We start from the raw sequence: 17703 nt of genomic DNA, 5'->3' as shown, positions 1-17703 counted from the left end.
TTTGCTACAGGAAATGGGGAACTGATTCCTGTAAGACTTCGTTACGTGCCCCTGATCAGGCAGAAAAACAGTGGCTGAGGTTCTGGTTTCCAGCGTGATGTTCCTTTCAGTAAACACTTCTGAGCGCTTCTCATGATTACGATCCTGGGGGATTAAAGGCACAGCCTTATGTGTGACAAGTGAAAATTCAGGCAGCCTTGGCTGGGCGAGAAAGCGATGTTTAATTTTTTTTTTTTAATGATAGGAGGAGTTCATTTTACAAAACTTGAAAACATTCCTTTGCTGTAAACAGCGGTGCCAGGTGGTCCGGGGATGGGTTTCACCCTGCTTGTTTCCTCCACAGGGGGAGCCTCGGGGGCATGAAACGCGGGGAAATGTCATCTCGTGGCTTTTGTCACAAGCGGTAAGTTCCTTGACTGTTATTTCCGTCTCTTAGTTCAGCCACTTGGAGAAGCTCCTGCTGGTTCACGGCGCTTGGAGTTATTTTCGGGTGACCAAGTGCGTGTTGTACTGTTTCTACAAGAACGTCGTGCTCTACATCATTGAGGTGAGGAGACCCTCCCTGAGGCCTTAGGTCTTCTCTGTGACGTACGGCTTGGGAGTTTAGGGGGCTTTTCCCTCATATATATATATATATATATATATATTTTTTTTTTTTTTTTGGTCTTTCTAGGGCCGCACCTGTGAAATATGGAGGTTCCCAGGCTAGGGGTCGAATCAGAGCTACAGCTGCCAGCCTACACCCCAGCCACAGCAACGCGGGATCCGAGCCACGTCTGCTGGCCTGCACCACAGCTCAGAAAACGTGGATGCTTAACCCACTGAGCGAGGCCAGGGATCAAACCCACAACCTCATGGTTCCTAGTCGGGCTCTTCGCCACAGCACCATGGCAGAAACTCCTTTTCCCCCATATTTTTTGCACTTAAAGCACTGTCACCTAATCCTACTTTACGTTTTTGCTCAGGTAAAATCTATTTAGTAAAAATGTTGCGTTAAGCAAAATATGTTATGACATCATAATGACTTACTGACCTAATCTGTGGTAAAAAAAAGATATATATATATATATCCTTTTTGGAACCAGAGGGCGTCTCTGCCCTCTCCAGCTCTTCTGGTGGTTAAAGGCACCGAGCCGCGTCTGCAACCTACACCACAGCTCACGGCAACGCCAGATCCTCAACCCCCTGAGCAAGGCCAGGGATCGAACCCGCACCCTCATGGTCCCTAGTTGGATTCGTTTCCGCTCTGCCGTGACGGAACTTCCTCTGGGCTGTATTTAGCCTGGGTGGTTAAAGCGAATGGAGAAAGAAAACTTTTCTCTAGCATTGTTTCCACATCAAGAGAATAAAATGAAATAACTCGGTCCCTGCTCTCCTCCTGCTGTTTGGGTGGCTGGGCTGCGGCTCCACCAGGGCAGCGGCCCCCCGCCCCCCCGCTGGCTTCCGTCTTCACAGCCACGCTGACAGTGCCTCTCTTTGCCTGAGCGGGGACCAAAGAAGAGGCCCGTAACTGCATTTTCCATGGAATCTGCAGGTCTGTCATGCCTTTATTGCTTCTGAAAAAGCTTGTTTTCTCTAGTGTGTCGTGTATAAGGCTTATGGGGATATGGGAATGAATCTTCTTTTTAAAAATTAAAGTATGGCTCATTTATAGAATTGTATTAGTTTCAGGTATACAACATAATTATTCAGTATTTTTACAGATTATACTACATTTAAAATTATAAAGTAATGGCTATATTTCCCTGTATTGTACAGTATATCTTTGCTACTTATTTATCTATTTAAAAATTGTTTATGTCTTGGGTTTTTGTTTTTTTTTTTTTGCTTTTTAGGGCCACACTTGTGGCATATGGGCGTTCCCAGGCTAGGGGTTGAATCAGAGCTACAGCCGCCGGCCTACACCCCAGCCCCAGCAACGCAGGATCAGAGCCAGGTCTGCGACCTACCCAACAGCTCACTGTAACACCAGATCCTTAACACACTGAGCGAGGCCAGGGATTGAATCCTCGTCCTCATGGATACTAGTCAGGTTCATTACCATGGAGCCACAGCAGGAACTCCTATTTCTTAGTTTTAATTGAAGTATAGTTGATTGACAGTGTTAGTTTCAGGTGGTAAATGCTTATTTGTTAAATACATCCTAGTTTGCGTCTCTTAATCCCGAACCACTACCGTGCCTCCCCACTGGTAACCACTGGTCTGTCCTCTAGACCTGTGAGTCTGTTTCTGATTTGTTAGATACATTCGTTTTATTTTTTGGATCCCACATACAAGAGATCACAGAGTATTTGTCTTTCTCTGACACATTTCACTCAACATAATCCTTTCTAGGTCCATCCATGTTGTTGCATGGTGGAATTTCATGCCTTTTTTATGGCTGAGCAATACTCTGTCGTGTGTATATGCCGTACCTTCTTTATCTGTCTATTCCTTCGTTGGTGGGCACATTAGTTACCACAGCCAAGATATGGGAGCGACTCTTCTACCTACTACCCTGCCTTAAAAAATACCTGTGCAAGTGTTAAATTGGGTTGTGGAGATATATTTTTAAACATTTTATTTCGAAATAATGACAGATTCATAGGAAGTTACAAAAAAATATTTAAAGGAGATCTTGTGAACCGAACCCTTCACCCAGTTTCCCCCAAACCAAACACCTTCTGTGAAACTAAGGACACTACCAAACCCACAACTTGATATTGGTGCACACGCAGAGCTTCCTCAGATTTCAGCAGCTTTACACGCACGTGTGTGTGTGTGTGTGTGTGAGAGAGAGAGCGAGAGAGAGAGACTCTCTATGCACTTTTATCCTTATGTAGACCCCACAGAACCATCACAGAGATCAAGACATAGGCCTGTTCCACAGAAGGGTGTAAACCTGCCCCATCACCATGGGCTCTCCCTCCTGCTCCCCCTCTACATCCACACCCATCCCTAACCCCTGGCAGTGACAGTCGCTTCTCTTTTCCTGTAACCGTGTTCTTTCAAGAATTGTCATAAAAGTGCAATCATAGAGTATGTAACTTTTTGAGACTGGGTTTTTTTTAGAATCAGTTTAATTCTGTTCAGATCCATTCAAGATGTTGCATGAACAGTCGTTTCTCCTTTTTGTTGCTGTGTAGTATTCCGCAGCATGGGTGGCCATAACTTGTTTATCGTCCACCTGTTGAAGGACATTTATGTTGGTTCTAGTTTGGAGCTGTTATGAGTAAAGTTGCTAGGAACCTGTGTACAGGCGTATGTGGTAACACAAGTCTTCCCTTATTTAGGATAAGGATCCAAGAGTATAACTGCTGGGTCATACAGTCGTTAAGGAGATTGCCAAACCGTTTGCCAGAGTGACTGCACTATTTCTAATTCCCACTGGCAAAGTATCTGTTACTCTGCTTTTCTAGATCTTTGTCAGCAGTTCGTTACTACTATTCATTATTTTAGCCATTGTGATAGATGTATATATAGTAAGATCTCACTGTGGTTTTAAATTGCGTTTTGCTAGTGGCTAATGACATTGAACATCTTTTCATGCATGTATTTGCTCTTTGCATCTCTTCTTCAGTGAAATGTCTCCTCATATCTTTTGTCATTTTCTTTTTTAAAAATTAAAAACAATTTTTTTTCTTTTTAGGGCTGCACCTGAGGCATATGCAAGTTCCCAGGTGAGGGGTTGAATTGGAGCTACAGCTGCTAGCCCATACCACAGCCACAGCAATGCGGGATCCAAGCCTCACCTGCAACCTACACCATAGCTCATAGCAACGAAGGATCCTTAACCCACTGAGCGAGGTCCGGAATCAAACCTGCAGCAGCATGGATGCTAGTTGGGTTTGTTAACCACTGAGCCACGAAGGGAACTCCAAAAATTAAAAAACATTTTTTGGCTGTGGTGTACGGCCTCAGTTCCTGTGGCATATGGGATCCAAGCTGCGTCTACAACCTACACCACAGGTCACGGCAATGCTGGATCCTTAACCCATTGAGTGAGGCCAGGGATTGAACCCGCAACCATGTGGTTCCTAGTCAGATTCGTTAACCACTGAGCCACGACAGGAACTCCCCTCTTTTGTTTTTTTTAATGATCGTTAGCTTCTTTCACTGTCAAATTTTCAGACTTCTTCACATATTCTAGATATTAGTGCTTTGTCAGAAATGAATTTTGCCAACAGTTTCTACCAGTCTGTATCTTGTCATATTGTATTTTCATGGAGTCTCTCAGAGAGCAAAAGTTTTCACTTTTAATGTCACCCAGTTTATAGGTTTTTCCTTTTATAGTTCATCCTTTTGGTGCCATGTCAAAAAAACTCTGCTTAGCTCTAGAGTCCAAAGATTTTCCTGTATGCGTTTTTCTAAATGTCTTATATTTTACACTTAATTTCATGATCCATTTTCAGTTAGTTTTTATGTGCAGTGGCAGGTTTATATTGTTTATAATTATTTTGCCCATGGACGTTTAGTTATTTCATTACCATTTGATGAAAGGCTATTCTTCTCCCAAGGTTTCTTTTATAACCTTTGTCAAAAATAAGTTGGGTAAATAATAAAGAAATGGAAAATGCAAACAGACCTATAACAATTAATACATTGGATCAGTAGACAAAAACTTCCCAACAAACAACAAACATGAAAATTCCCAACAAAGAAAAGCTCAAGCCTAGATGGCTTCACTGGTAAATCCTACTTAAAATTTGAAGAATTTGGGGGAGTTCCCGTCGTGGCACAGTGGTTAATGAATCAGACTAGGAACCATGAGGTTGTAGGTTCAATCCTTGACCTTGCTCAGTGAGTTGAGGATCCGGTGTTGCCGTGAGCTGTGGTGTAGGTTGCGGACACGGCTTGGATCCCATGTGGCTGTGGCTGTGGTGTAGGCCGGTGTCTACAGCTCTGATTTGACCCCTAGCCTGGGAACCTCCATATGTCACAGGAGTGGCCCTAGAAAAGGCAAAACGACAAAATAAATAAATAAATAAATAAATAAAGAATTTACACCAGTTCTCTTCACACTCATCCAGAAAATTGAAGAGAAAGGAATACTCCCAAAGTCATTTTATGAGACCAGCATTGCTCTAAAACCAAAGTCAAAGGCACTACAAGAAAATAAAACTACTGGAGTTCCCTGGTATCACAGTGGGTTAAGGATCTGGCATTGTTACTGCTGTGGCTTGGGTTCGATCCCTGACCAAGGAACTTTGGCATGCTGTGGGCACAACCAAAAAAATAAAGAAAGAGAAAAGAAAACTGCTGACCCATATCCCTGATGAATATTGATGCAAAAAATCCTCAATGAAATACTAGCAACTTGAATTCAGCAGTACATTAAAAGGAATTTACACATCTGAGCACCTAAGGACACAATCAACAGAGTAAAAAACCTACAGAACAGGAGAAAATATTTGCAAATTATATTTCTGATAAGGAGCTAATATCCAGAATGTATGAAGAACTTCTACAACTCAATAACAAAAAAACACAGATAGCCTGATTTTAAAATGGGCAAAGAGCTTAAATAGACATTTCTCCAAAGATGATATACGATATATGGCCAACAGGCGTATAAAAATGTTGAACACCACTAATCATTAGAGAAATGTAAGTCAAAACCACAATTAGATACCACCTCAGATTCATTAGGATGGTTACAACGAAAATAAAAAACCACCCAAACAGAAAATAACAAAGGTTGGTGAGGCTGTGGAGAAGTCAGAACTCCCTGCACTGTGGGTGACAGTGCACAATGGTGTAGCTGTTGTGGAAAACAGAAAGAATTCCTCCTAAGGTCAAACAGTGATCCTGGGATCCAGCAATCCCACCTCTGAGTCTGCAGCCGAAAGAACCGAAAGCAGGACCTTGAAGAGACACTTAACACCTATTCACAGCAGCATTGTTCCCAACAGCCCAGAGGTCGAGGCATCCCACGTGTCCGAGAGGGACGAAGGATAAACAAATCGTGGTACCTGCATACAGTGGAGTCTTATTCAGCCTTTAAAAGGAAGGAAATTCTGATTCCTGCTGTCACATGCATGACCTTTGAGGGCACTGTAGCAGGTGAAAAAAGCCACTCACAAAAGGACAAAGACAGTGTGATTCTACTCTTACGAAATATCTAATGTAGTCAAATCTGTAGAGTCCAAGTAGAACGGGGGTTGCCGGGGTCGAGGACGGGGGGGCGTGGGGTTTTGTTCAGTGCCTGTAGGTTCCGTTTTGCGTTTTGCGTAATGAAAAAGCTCTGGAGCTTGACTGTGCGACAGTGTGAATAAACACGACTGAAATGTCCACTTTCAGGTGGTTAGCCTGGTGAATTTTATCTTACATATTTCTTACCCAAACTAGAAATAAAGTAAAATCAGTTGGGTGTATTTTTATAGCTCTTTTCTAGGTTCTGTAATCTGACCTGTTGATCCATGTCTGCTCCTCTGCTAATACCCCACTGTCTTAAATTCTGTAGCACATATATCAGGTAGGGTGATTTTTCCCACTTAATTTTTTAACTGTCTTTTTTTTTTTTTTTTTTTTTGTCTTTTGTCTTTTGTCTTTTTAGGGCCGTACCTGCGGCATATAGAGGTTCCCAGGCTAGGGGTCTTAATGGAAGCTGTAGCCACCAGCCTACACCACAGCCACATCAACGCTAGATCCGAGCCACGTCTGCAACCTGCACCACAGCTCACGGGAACCTGCAACCTCTTGGTTCGTAGTCGGATTTGTTTCTGCTGTGCCACGACGGGAACTCCTTAACTGTCGTTTATTCTAGGCCCTTTGCCTTTTCATGTTCCTTTTAAAATGAGCCCATCTATCTTACCACTTCTTGGCCTTTTGGCTAATTAAGATCAAGAGTTGTATCTGCTCTTATCAGTTTAGAAAAAGCCTATCGCTGTCTCTGAAAGCCTTGCGAGGTTTTCGTAGGAATTGCATTAAGCCTATGGCTTGAGGAGCATTGTTGTCTTCTCTGTATTGAGGCTTCCAGTCCCTGCACACAGGATGCCTCTTCGTTTACTTGTCTTTTATTTTTCTTTCATTAGCATTTTTATAGTTTTCTGTTTCAGATACTGTGCTTGCTTTGTTAGATTATATCTGAGTATTTCATTTTCTTTGGAGCAAGTAAGTGGCATGGTGGTTTTACCTTCGGTGTCCACTCGTCCGTTGCTGGCACATAGGAATGTGATCGACGTTTGCGTAGCGTTCTGGATCCCTTAACCTACTGGAGCTCACTTCTTAGTCATAAGAAGTCAGTTTAGTCCATTTGTTTTGTCTTTTATTCATTGAGATTTTCTCTGTAAACAGTCAGGGCATCTATGAAAAGAAACTGCCTCGTTTCTTCCCTAGTTATCCGTAGGAGCTTTCTTTCTTTCTCTTGACTTTTTGCACTGACGAGAACTTCCCGTCCTAGGCTGCAGGACGAGTGAGAGGGCATGTCCTCATTTGTCCCTAGTCTTGGCGGAAGAGCGTCTCGTTTCTCCTCACTTGGTAGGAGGTTAGCTGTGGGGTTTGTGGACGCCCCCCAGCAAGTGGGGGACCTTCCCTCTGTTCCTGGAATCCTGAGGGTTTCCATCGTGAATGGCCATTGGATTCTGTCAGATGCCTTTTCTGTTTGATGCTATAAACGTGAATTTTATTCTTAGCTTGTTGATATGTGGGTTACATTAAATGATTTTCAAATATTGGACCAGCTTTCTGTCTCTGAAATAAAATCTGCTTGGTTGCGGTGTGTCATTCTTTTTATACATTGGTAGATTTGATTTGCCAGTATCTTGTTGAGGGTTTTGCTAGTACTCTTCCTGCACTTTTGGCAGTCCAATAACAAGCAGAGTAAACAAGATTCCTTTTTGAAGGAATTTAAAAAATGCTTAATGACTTCGGTTCCATTTTTCATAAATAATACTCTATTTGGGAAAATTTTGAGGAGATTGGCAAGCCAGCCACACCTGGAAAATTTTTCTACCAACTCACCAAATCTGAGTTAGCTCTGGCTAGACTGTGGCTTTCCCACTTTTAAATATATTTAGTTGTATTGTTCCCACCATATATTTAAAGAGTAAAACGTAACTTTTATAAACAGCTATTCATCAGCTGTACATCATCTGCTTAGGGATTCTGTCTGAGCGTGTCTCTTTTTCTATTTGAAGGTCACCAAGCTGTGGTTACTTGTACTGTACTTGCATTTTTGGAGATGCCTGGCATTACTGAGTTTGAAAGACAGATTTTATATTATGTTGAAAAGCTAAATTGTATGTTTTGAAGAAATAACATGAGCAAGTAAATTTTAAAAGTGTTTATATACTGTACTTTCTCATTCTTTTTCTCATGTCATCAGATAGGGTTTTGCCGATGTGTAAAGGCAGTCAAGCTTAAGTGGTTGAACTAAACGGTCCATTTAATTTTATTTAATGCTTTGTTATTGTTCTTTCTGCACCGCGTTTCAGTGACATACAGTGAAATGCCCTTGCGCAGTGATGCATTGTTTCAGTAAAGAATGCTGCAGAACTGTGAAGAAACGACTTTGACTATGGCTTTAGGAAATCACAACACCCCAAACTAGTAACATCTACGGTCGGCCCATCAAAAGAGTTTTCGGAAACATCTTGCTAAGTTCGGGGCTACTTAGAGAAGCTGTCCAAATGTCACACATGTGTGCCAGTCACGGGTGGTATTTCAAATGCGGGGCATACAATTCGCATCACGTCTAGTACTATCTGGTACTAAACTGCTGATCCTGACAAACGGGACTAGATTTGAAGTATCTGTGTCTTTCAACAACTTGGGTGTATGGGGCCTAGTTTTGGCACGTAGGGGTGATTCTTGACTTTATTCCTCTAAAAATATACTTAATTATAAACTCATTTTATTACCATCTGATTGTTTGTATAGGATTATGTTTTAACCAATTAAGCTACAAGATACTTCTGGGTATGAGCTGCATTTTACAAATAGATTTTGTCGATAATTCCATCTCATTCTCGGAAGGATTCGAGGCGTAGTTTTTTTTTTTTTTTTTTTTTTAGTCAAATTGATTTACAATTTATTTTAAAATGACTTCCAGGAGTTCCCGTCATGGCGCAGTGGTTAACAAATCCGACTAGGAACCATGAGGTTGCGGGTTCGATCCCTGGCCTTGCTCAGTGGGTTAACGATCCGGCGTTGCCGTGAGCTGTGGTGTAGGTTGCAGACGCGGCTTGGATCCCGCGTTGCTGTGGCTCTGGCATAGGCCGGAGGCGACAGCTCCGATTGGACCCCTAGCCTGGGAACCTCCATATGCCGCGGGAGCGGCCCAAGAAATAGCAACAACAACAACAACAACAACAACAACAACAAAAGACAAAAAAAAAAAAAAATGACTTCCATAGGTGAAATTACTAAGCAGTATTTAAAGAGAACATGTAATTACTGTACTATTTTTGAGTTCAAACAGTTTGAGTAATCAAGGGAGACTTCATGGAGGTGAGGCTTCGAGTACACCTTGAAGAATACATGGGATTAGGAAGTAACTGAAAGATATGTATTCATTCTATAAGTATTTACTGTATAGTTATGCCGTTCTGGTACTACCAGAATCACTGACTGATACCATTAATACACCTATTAATCAGGTACATCTATCTGAGATGATAAAATACTCTCTCATTATACAAATAGGGAAATAATGTGTAACCATTTGGATGAGTAATTGTAGCAAATTATCAACATAAAGACAAAGCCAAAACCAAAAAAAAAAAAAAAGTTTCCATTGTTTAGAAATTACTCTTCATGTGAAACAGTTTTCTAGATTTTCTTGTAAAAAATATTATGATTTGCCATACATTTCCCATATTTGACTATTCTTTTTAAGTTCTTTATAAATGTATTATTTTTAGTAAAATATCTACCACTAATCTCCAATTTAGTGTTGTTGTTTAGTTTACCTATTACCACAGTTGTTAAATTCCAAGTTATTTTATACTAACTTTTCAGACATCAGTAAGTCATAGATTATACTTTGGAATAGTTTTTTTTTTTTCTTCTTCCCAATAATGAGAGCTGAGGAAAGAAGCCAGTTATTCATGAGGCATTAATTGAGAGAATACACAGGGTTATAGCTTAGTCTGCGAGTCAAACTAATGTGGCATCAAATTCCAGTTCTGGAGAGTTCCTGTTGTGGGTCAGTGGGTTAAGAACCCTACTAGTATCCATGAGGATGCGGGTTTGATCCCTGGCCTCACTCAGTGGGTTGAGGATCCAGCATTGCCCTGAGCTGTGATGTGACTCAGATTGCCCATTGCTGTGGCTGTGATGTAGGACTGGAGCTGCAGCTCTGACTCAACCCTTAGCCTGGGATCTTCCACATGCCACAGGTAGGGCCCTAAAAAGAAAAACAAAAAAAATCCAGAACTGGAACTTGAATACCTGTAGACAAGTTAATCTCAAGAGGCCTCAAATCTCTCTTCTATTAAATGGAGAATATTGTGCTAATTCACAGGATGATTGTAAAGATTAAAGTCAATATGTATGTAAACTAATTAACAATGTCTGGCATATACTATATCCTCAGTAAATGATAAGTAAATGTTATCGAGGCATAGTTTTGAAGTTATGCTGTAGTCTGCATGTGTGGTTAAATCACAGAAATAGCACTTACTTGATGCTATCAATATGCTAAGCACCTCGATAACCATTTTTATGTATTGCCTTATTTAAAACTTGCAAATCACGTGAGAGACAGGCTTAGAGAGGTTACATCAGCCGTCTCGCATCACTGCAGTGAGAGCAGGGGAGCGAGGGAGCGAGGGGACTGGGATTCAAACCCAGGTATCCCTGACTGTGAATCGCATGCACGGAAAGATGACCTCTCAGAGTTGAAGGGATGGAATTGGGAAAAATATCTTCAAAATCCCCAGTTATGAAATGTGGTAAAGGATTTTTTTTTTTTTTTTTTTTTTAAGGGCTGCAGTCGCAGCATATGGAAGTTCCCAGGTTAGGGGTCAAATCAGAGATGCAGCTGCTGGCCTGTGCCACAGCCGCAGCCACACCAGATCCGAGCCACATCTACGACCCTCACCACAGCTCCCGGCCACGCCAGGCCCTTGACCCACTGAGCGAGGCCAGGAACTGAACCCACTTTCTCCATGAATACTACTCGGGCTCATTACCACTGAGCCACAACTGGAACGCCACATCAGTATTGTTTTAACATCAGTAACGTGACATCTGAAATTCATAATTTATGAAAGAATGATTTCCTGGCCCCTCTGCTTATTCCCTGATAGTTGTGCCCGCTGAGGCGCACGTCCCGTGCCCCTTTAAAGGATATGCGGGAATGTTTCGGCAGCACTAATACGATGGTTCCCTCGGCTTCCTTCTCTTTCAGCTCTGGTTCGCCTTTGTTAATGGATTTTCGGGGCAGATTTTATTTGAACGTTGGTGCATCAGCTTGTACAACGTGGTAAGCACCTCCCGTCTCTCCTTGGGCATGCAGACGGCCCTGTTTGTGCCCGGGATGGGTCTCTGAGTCCATGCTCTGTGTCCCTGGCAGGCAGCACACACACATCTTTAGGGCCTGTGTCGCTGCCACGCATCCTGCAGGAGCCCAAACTCCCCACTTGTGTTTTCAATCATAGCAGATCATTCTAGAATGATTACATGACATTTCTACCCAGTGTATCTTGATAATGTATTTGAAATTTCTTTAACTCTGTGCCTGTCCAGTGTTTTCACATTTTAAAGCCAAGTAAAAATTGTTGAAGTTTACCTAAACCCATTCCATTAATTACATATAATTCAGATTTATTTATCTTTGTATCTCTGTGTGTGTACATGTGTTTGTAGGTAACTCCAGGTCCTTTTAGCCTCCTGGTAGAAAATTTGTGCTTGTGGAAATATAACACACTGTGTTTGTACTAAACGGTGAATTTTTATGTCAAGCCTATATAGTAAATAATGTTTTCCATTTTAATGGTATTTTCTAACAGTAGATAATCCCTTACCATTACTTGAATTATTCTGAATTCATAAACCAGATACGAATTAAACAGTAAGGCTGACTGGCTTGTGAGCCACATCGCCTTTTCATTTTTGTTTTGTTTTATTTTTTGTTGTATTATTACTCCACTTAAGGCTTAGATGTTAGAAAACCTAGTATAAAAATTGGCTTCCTTGCAAGTATATCATTACCTCTCCTCTGCATTATCACAATCACAGTATACTCTGCATGCTCTGAGCCCTAACTCCTAAAATTCTGTCTTCTAGGAGTTTAAATTCTAAAACAGACAGCAGAGACAGAAGTTGCTTCCAGATAGAAGTCTTTGGGTGCCCACTAATAGAGAAATGTCTAGGGCTATGGATATTTGCAGTTGTGTGTGTGCCAATGACTAGGTGTATTTGGCGAGAGCACTACACCAGTGTAGCCGAGCTCCTACCTAGAGTTGTCTCTGCCTGGCTCATGGTCACAGAGGACACTACAGATAAACTTTCTTTAGAATTTCATTAGAGTCAGAAGTAGGGAGCAGAAGGGTTTCTCCTCTGTGTTAGAAAAATCGCCATGAATGCAAAAGCCGCAGATAGTGGTCCACGGAATCTTATTTTTTTAATAAAGGAAAACATGGATGCTGGCATTTTTACAAGCAGCCAGTGGATCTACATCTATGTGTTATGGACATATTGAGGATAATATGACAGTTATGGACAATTGAGGATAAAGTGGGATGAGATACTTAACGAAATCGCCATTGACTTACTCAGTCACATCCCGTTACAAGTATATTTTACAGATGAAAGAATGAGGCCCAGGACATTCCAAATAGTTAGTGGCAATACCAGAGATAGACTCTGTCTGCTAATTTGATGACTGTTCCCAGCCCCGCATGAGCTCCAGGAATCCCCACTGCTTTCTGGTGATTCTTTCCTTAGCTTTGGGTTGACTTTTCTCCCAAACACCCACAGACAAATCCTCAGCCAAAGGTTCGAGGGGGCTCTATGCAAATTTCCAGAAACACAGTCTATATTTCTCTGTGTCTGCACCTCTTTTTCTCTCTCTCCGTCTCTCAGTAAGTTTGCTCTTCTCTGACTCTCTGTCTGGCAATTATCCAGCTGTCCTGGCCTACTGACCTCCAACCTCTGTATTTCAATTCAGTGAGTTAGCTGGGCTTTCCTTTGAGCCCATCTTCCTTGACTGTGGCCTAGAAATAAGCCTGCTCTCTGGGATGCAGCAGTGAGCAGCCTGGTGTCTAATGCCTGAAAACCACTGTTGTATATGTTGTTTTCTGACACTATATTTTTTTTTTTTCCTGGCAGGAAGGTAATTCCTATATCAGTTAGTCATGTATAGCAGAGATAATATATGATGTCTAGAAGTAGTATGACAACTCATTTAAACAAAATGAAGCAGTCATCAACAGAAAATTAACTGTGTTTCAGCATCCAATAAAAGATATCAGGCATAGAAAGAAGTAGGACTGTAAGATCCACAAAAAGTCAAAAATAAATCAATAAGACCAGGTTCAGAGGTTATAAGGATGATGGAATTAGTAGATAAAGACCTTGTAAACATGTTCTAGGATATAAAGGAAAACATGAATATAATGAGGAGGAAAACGGAAGATATAGAAAAGAACCAAGTAGAACTTTATGATGAAAAATACAATCGCTGAAATGAACATTCTTCTGGATGGTATTAAAAATACATTAGAAACTTTGGGGGAAAAGATCACTAAATATGAAGATATTTGCAGCAACATAGATGCTGCTAGAGATTATCATACTAACTGAAGTGAGAAAGAGAAAGACAGATACCATATGATATTACCTATGTGTGAAATCTAGAATATTGCACAGATGAACCTGTCTACAGAACATAAACAGACTCTCAGACGTAGAGAACAGAGTGTGGTCACCAAAGGGGAGGGAGTGGGATGGACTAGGAATTTGGGGTTAGTGGATGCAAACTATTACATTTAGAATGGATAAACAGTAAGATCCTACAGTACAGCACAGGAAACTCTATCCGGTCTCCTGGGATAGACCATGATGGAAAAGAATATAAACAAACATGTATGTATAGCTGTGTCACTTTGCTGTACAGCAGAAATTGGCACAATGTTGTAAATCAGCTATACTTTCAAAAAAAAAAAAAAGGCATAGCAGTAGAGAAGCACAGAGAGAAAAACAGAAAAAGTTAATAGAGCCTCATTTTATTCTAGGACAGTATTAAGCCTTCTGATTTTCATAAACTTAAAGTTTCAAAAGAAAAAGGTAAAAATAATATTTGAAGAAATGATGATGAAAACTATGGACTCCCAGATCTAAGAATCTCAACAAATTCTAGGAAGAATAAACCTAAAGAAAAACACAGAAATGTTCTTTATAACCAAAATCCTGAAAATCAGTGACCAAGAGAATGATCTTTAAATTAACCAGTTAAAAAACAAACACTATACACAGAAGATAAATATATGAATATAAGTAAATTGCTCATTGGAAACCATGCAGGGTAGAGGGCAATGGAATATCTTTAAAGATCTGAAAGACAAAAAGAAAAAAAAAAATCCTTTAACCCCAAATTGTATACCCAGCAAAAATGTCTTTTGAAAATTGTGGTGAAATAAAAACTAATTCAAACCAAGAAGTCAGAAAATTCATCACCAGAAGGCCTGTAGTACTTGTAATGTTAGAGGAAGCTTTTCAGGCAAAAGAAAAAGTCTACCAGAAAGAAATTTGGATCTATCCAGAGAAATGTAAAGCAACAGAAATGTTAATTATGTGGGCATTTATAAGAGAACCTGGAGTTCCTGTCGTGGCTCAGTGGTTAATGCATCTGACTAGGAACCATGAAGTTGCAGGTGCAATCCCTGGCCTCACTTGGGTTAAGGATCTGGCGTTGTGGTGTAGGTTGCAGACGCAGCTCGGAACCCGCGTTGCTGTGGTTGTGGCGTAGGCCAGTGGCTACAGCTCTGATTAGACCCCTAGCCTGGGAACCTCCATATGCTGCGTGTGCAGCCCTAAAAAGCAAAAAAAAAAAAAAAAAAGAAAAGAAAGAAAAAAAAGAAAAGAATGAACTTACCCCCCCCCGACCCCAGCCCATTTTCAATCATGTTAATAGATATTTGGCTCTTTAAATTAAACTATTAATATATTGTATGGTTTATAACTATACCACAATATAGATGGCTAACTATAGGTATTTATATTTATGTAGAAAACTACAGAAAAATGAATAAAAGGGAGGAATCAGAATATATTATTTTAATTCTGCGATACATTGCACGTGTGTATAGTAAACTGTAAAGAACAACAGCAACAAAAAAAAACCCAAACAGAACAGATATAACTAATAAACCAATAGTGGGAATAAAATAAAATGTTTAAAAGTACTCAGTTAGTCCAGAAGTCAACAAATAAGCTAAAGAGGAAGAACAAATGCAGCAAATAATAACAAATAAGATGGTAGAATTATGTATTTATTTATTTCTTCTTTTTTAGGGTGCACCTGCAGCATATGGAAGTTCCCAGCCTAGGGGTCACATTGGAGCTGAAGCTGCAGCTGCCAGCCTACGCCACAGCCATTCGATCAGTGAATTCTACCTTGTTAATAGATTGAAAAGGAGGAGCCATATAGTCATCACAATAATGCAATAAATACACTTGTGAAAATTCATCACTTTTTTTTTTTTGTCTTTTTAGGGTCACACTCACAGCGTATCGAAGTTCCCAGGCTAGGGGTGGAATCAGGACTGTAGCCATCAGCCTACACCACAGCCATAGCAGCGCTGGATCCGAGCCGCATCTGTGACCTACACCACAGCTCACAGCAATGCCAGATCCTTAACCCACTGAGAGAGACTGAGGATTGAACCTGCGTCCTCATGGACACTAGTCAGATTCGTCTCTGCTAAGCCACAACGGGAACTCCTTATCATCTGTTCTTTTTTTTTTTTTCTCATCATCTGTGCTTGATGAGCATTTAGAAATCATTTTTATGAAAAATGTATAGCTAACATCATACCAAATGGCAAAACAGCGGGTTTCCCTAAGGTCAAGAACCCAACAAGAATGTGTATTCCTACCATTGCTCTTCAACATTGTAAGTTCTTGGCCAGTAGAAGACCCTGTGTCCCCGAGGCCACCCCCCGCCCCCGGCAAATTGGCAGATTGGAAAAGAAGTAAAGCTTTCTTTAGTTGTTGTCAACATTGTGTACAAAATTCTAAGGATCTGACGAGATCCTATGTTGTGTGGGGTTGTTATCACAATGGCCCCCAGTTTGTTCATGCCGCTCTAATCCGCACCTTTCGATGTCTATACCCACCCTGGCTCTGGGTTTGGCCATGGGATTTTTTTGGCCCGTGAAACAATAGCAAACCTAAGAAAAGCAGAGATGTGAAAAATGCTGTCTCGTTGAAGCATTCCCCCGCTTGCTGCTCTTTGTGAAACTCCCCAGTTAAACAGCCACAGACATGGAAACCTCCTGGAGCAGAAATAGGCAGAAATAGGTCATTTAGGGTGCAGTTTTCCAAGAAGTCTTTGACAAAACTGGTCAGTGGATATGGTTCACGCATTTCCGTCTTCCTGCTCCTTCTCTCACTGTCTCTCCCTTTCCCCGCCTCTCCTGCTTTCTCCTTCCTTTCCTTCTCTGTTTCTGCGCTTTTATCATCACATCATGCCTTCTGCTCCAGGGTCTCCTCCTTGACACCTCTGGAGCTCTTTAAAAGCTCTTTCTTTTCATGTGGTTCCTGGCGTAACGGTTGTTCAATAAATATTAAAATAATAAATGAATAGGAAACATCTCTGTTTCTGATGATAAGTATCATCAGATAAAGAACTCTTGTACGTTAAAAAAAATTTAATCTAACATTTCCTTAACAGTATTTACCAAGTGCCTACTATGTGCCAAATCCTGGCAAGTGAATTAGCTTATAAAACAACTGCTTCTCGTGAGGGATATAGATGCTATTATTGCTGTAGTTGTTGACCACTGTAACAATACTGGTTACGATAGTAAATATGCCTATCATTTAAGTACACAGAACTCAATTTATTGTATGCTTATTGAAATCAGGAAAATAAAATTTATCTATTTGATGCTAAAAAAGCAATGTTTCTATGGTTATAAGGTGCTGAATCCAAAGACTGGATCGATTCGAAAAATTGTCATGATTTGATCTTTTCAATCGATGTGACTCAACAATTCCTTCTTTGTCAATGGCTTTTGTTTTTAAATAAGTTTACAGCTTACCAGGAGTTTGCTAAATTAGTTTTGTGAACTCTTCACCCAGTTTCCCCCACAATGATATCTTCGTTAACTTGGAATTCCATTATCAAAGGCAGGAGAATGATGTCGGCACACTGTTAACTCAGATACAGGCTGAAAGCTCTTTTTCACAGGCTGTTGTTTCTCATGCAGATTTTCACGTCACTGCCCACTATTACTCTGGGAATCTTTGAACAGTGTTGCAGTCAGGAGAGCCTGCTTAGGTATCCACAACTGTACACCATTTCTCAGACAGGTGATATTTTCAACATAAAGGTAAGCCGAAGGTTTATTGCAGTGCTTTCCGCTCAGCTTCCCTCCAAAGCTTCCTTTGGTCTCTTCCCTTTCTGGCGCTTTAGGAGGAATAATTTAGAAAGCGTAAGGCAGGGCGTCCCCTGGTGGACTAGTGGTTAAGGTCCGGTCTTGTCACCGCTGTGGCTCTGGTCACTACCGTGCTGCTGATTCGATCCCTGGCCCAAGAATTCCCGTGCGCCGCTGG

General features: G+C 41.0%; 1 protein-coding gene across 1 annotated transcript in view; it reads left to right on the top strand.

Moving 5' to 3' along the window:
• LOC100625134 (phospholipid-transporting ATPase IB) overlaps positions 1-17703 on the top strand; it is a 161506-nt gene that overhangs the window by 105974 nt on the left and 37829 nt on the right. The window contains exons 28-30 of the mRNA XM_021065491.1: positions 437-547; positions 11333-11407; positions 17358-17480. Coding sequence (XP_020921150.1) covers positions 437-547; positions 11333-11407; positions 17358-17480 — 309 coding nt within the window. The remainder of the gene's footprint in view (positions 1-436; positions 548-11332; positions 11408-17357; positions 17481-17703) is intronic.

Source organism: Sus scrofa, chromosome 11 (assembly GCF_000003025.6).
Source record: "Sus scrofa isolate TJ Tabasco breed Duroc chromosome 11, Sscrofa11.1, whole genome shotgun sequence".
In the NCBI taxonomy this organism is placed as follows: domain Eukaryota; kingdom Metazoa; phylum Chordata; class Mammalia; order Artiodactyla; family Suidae; genus Sus; species Sus scrofa.
This window is presented reverse-complemented; position numbering and strand designations above follow the sequence as displayed.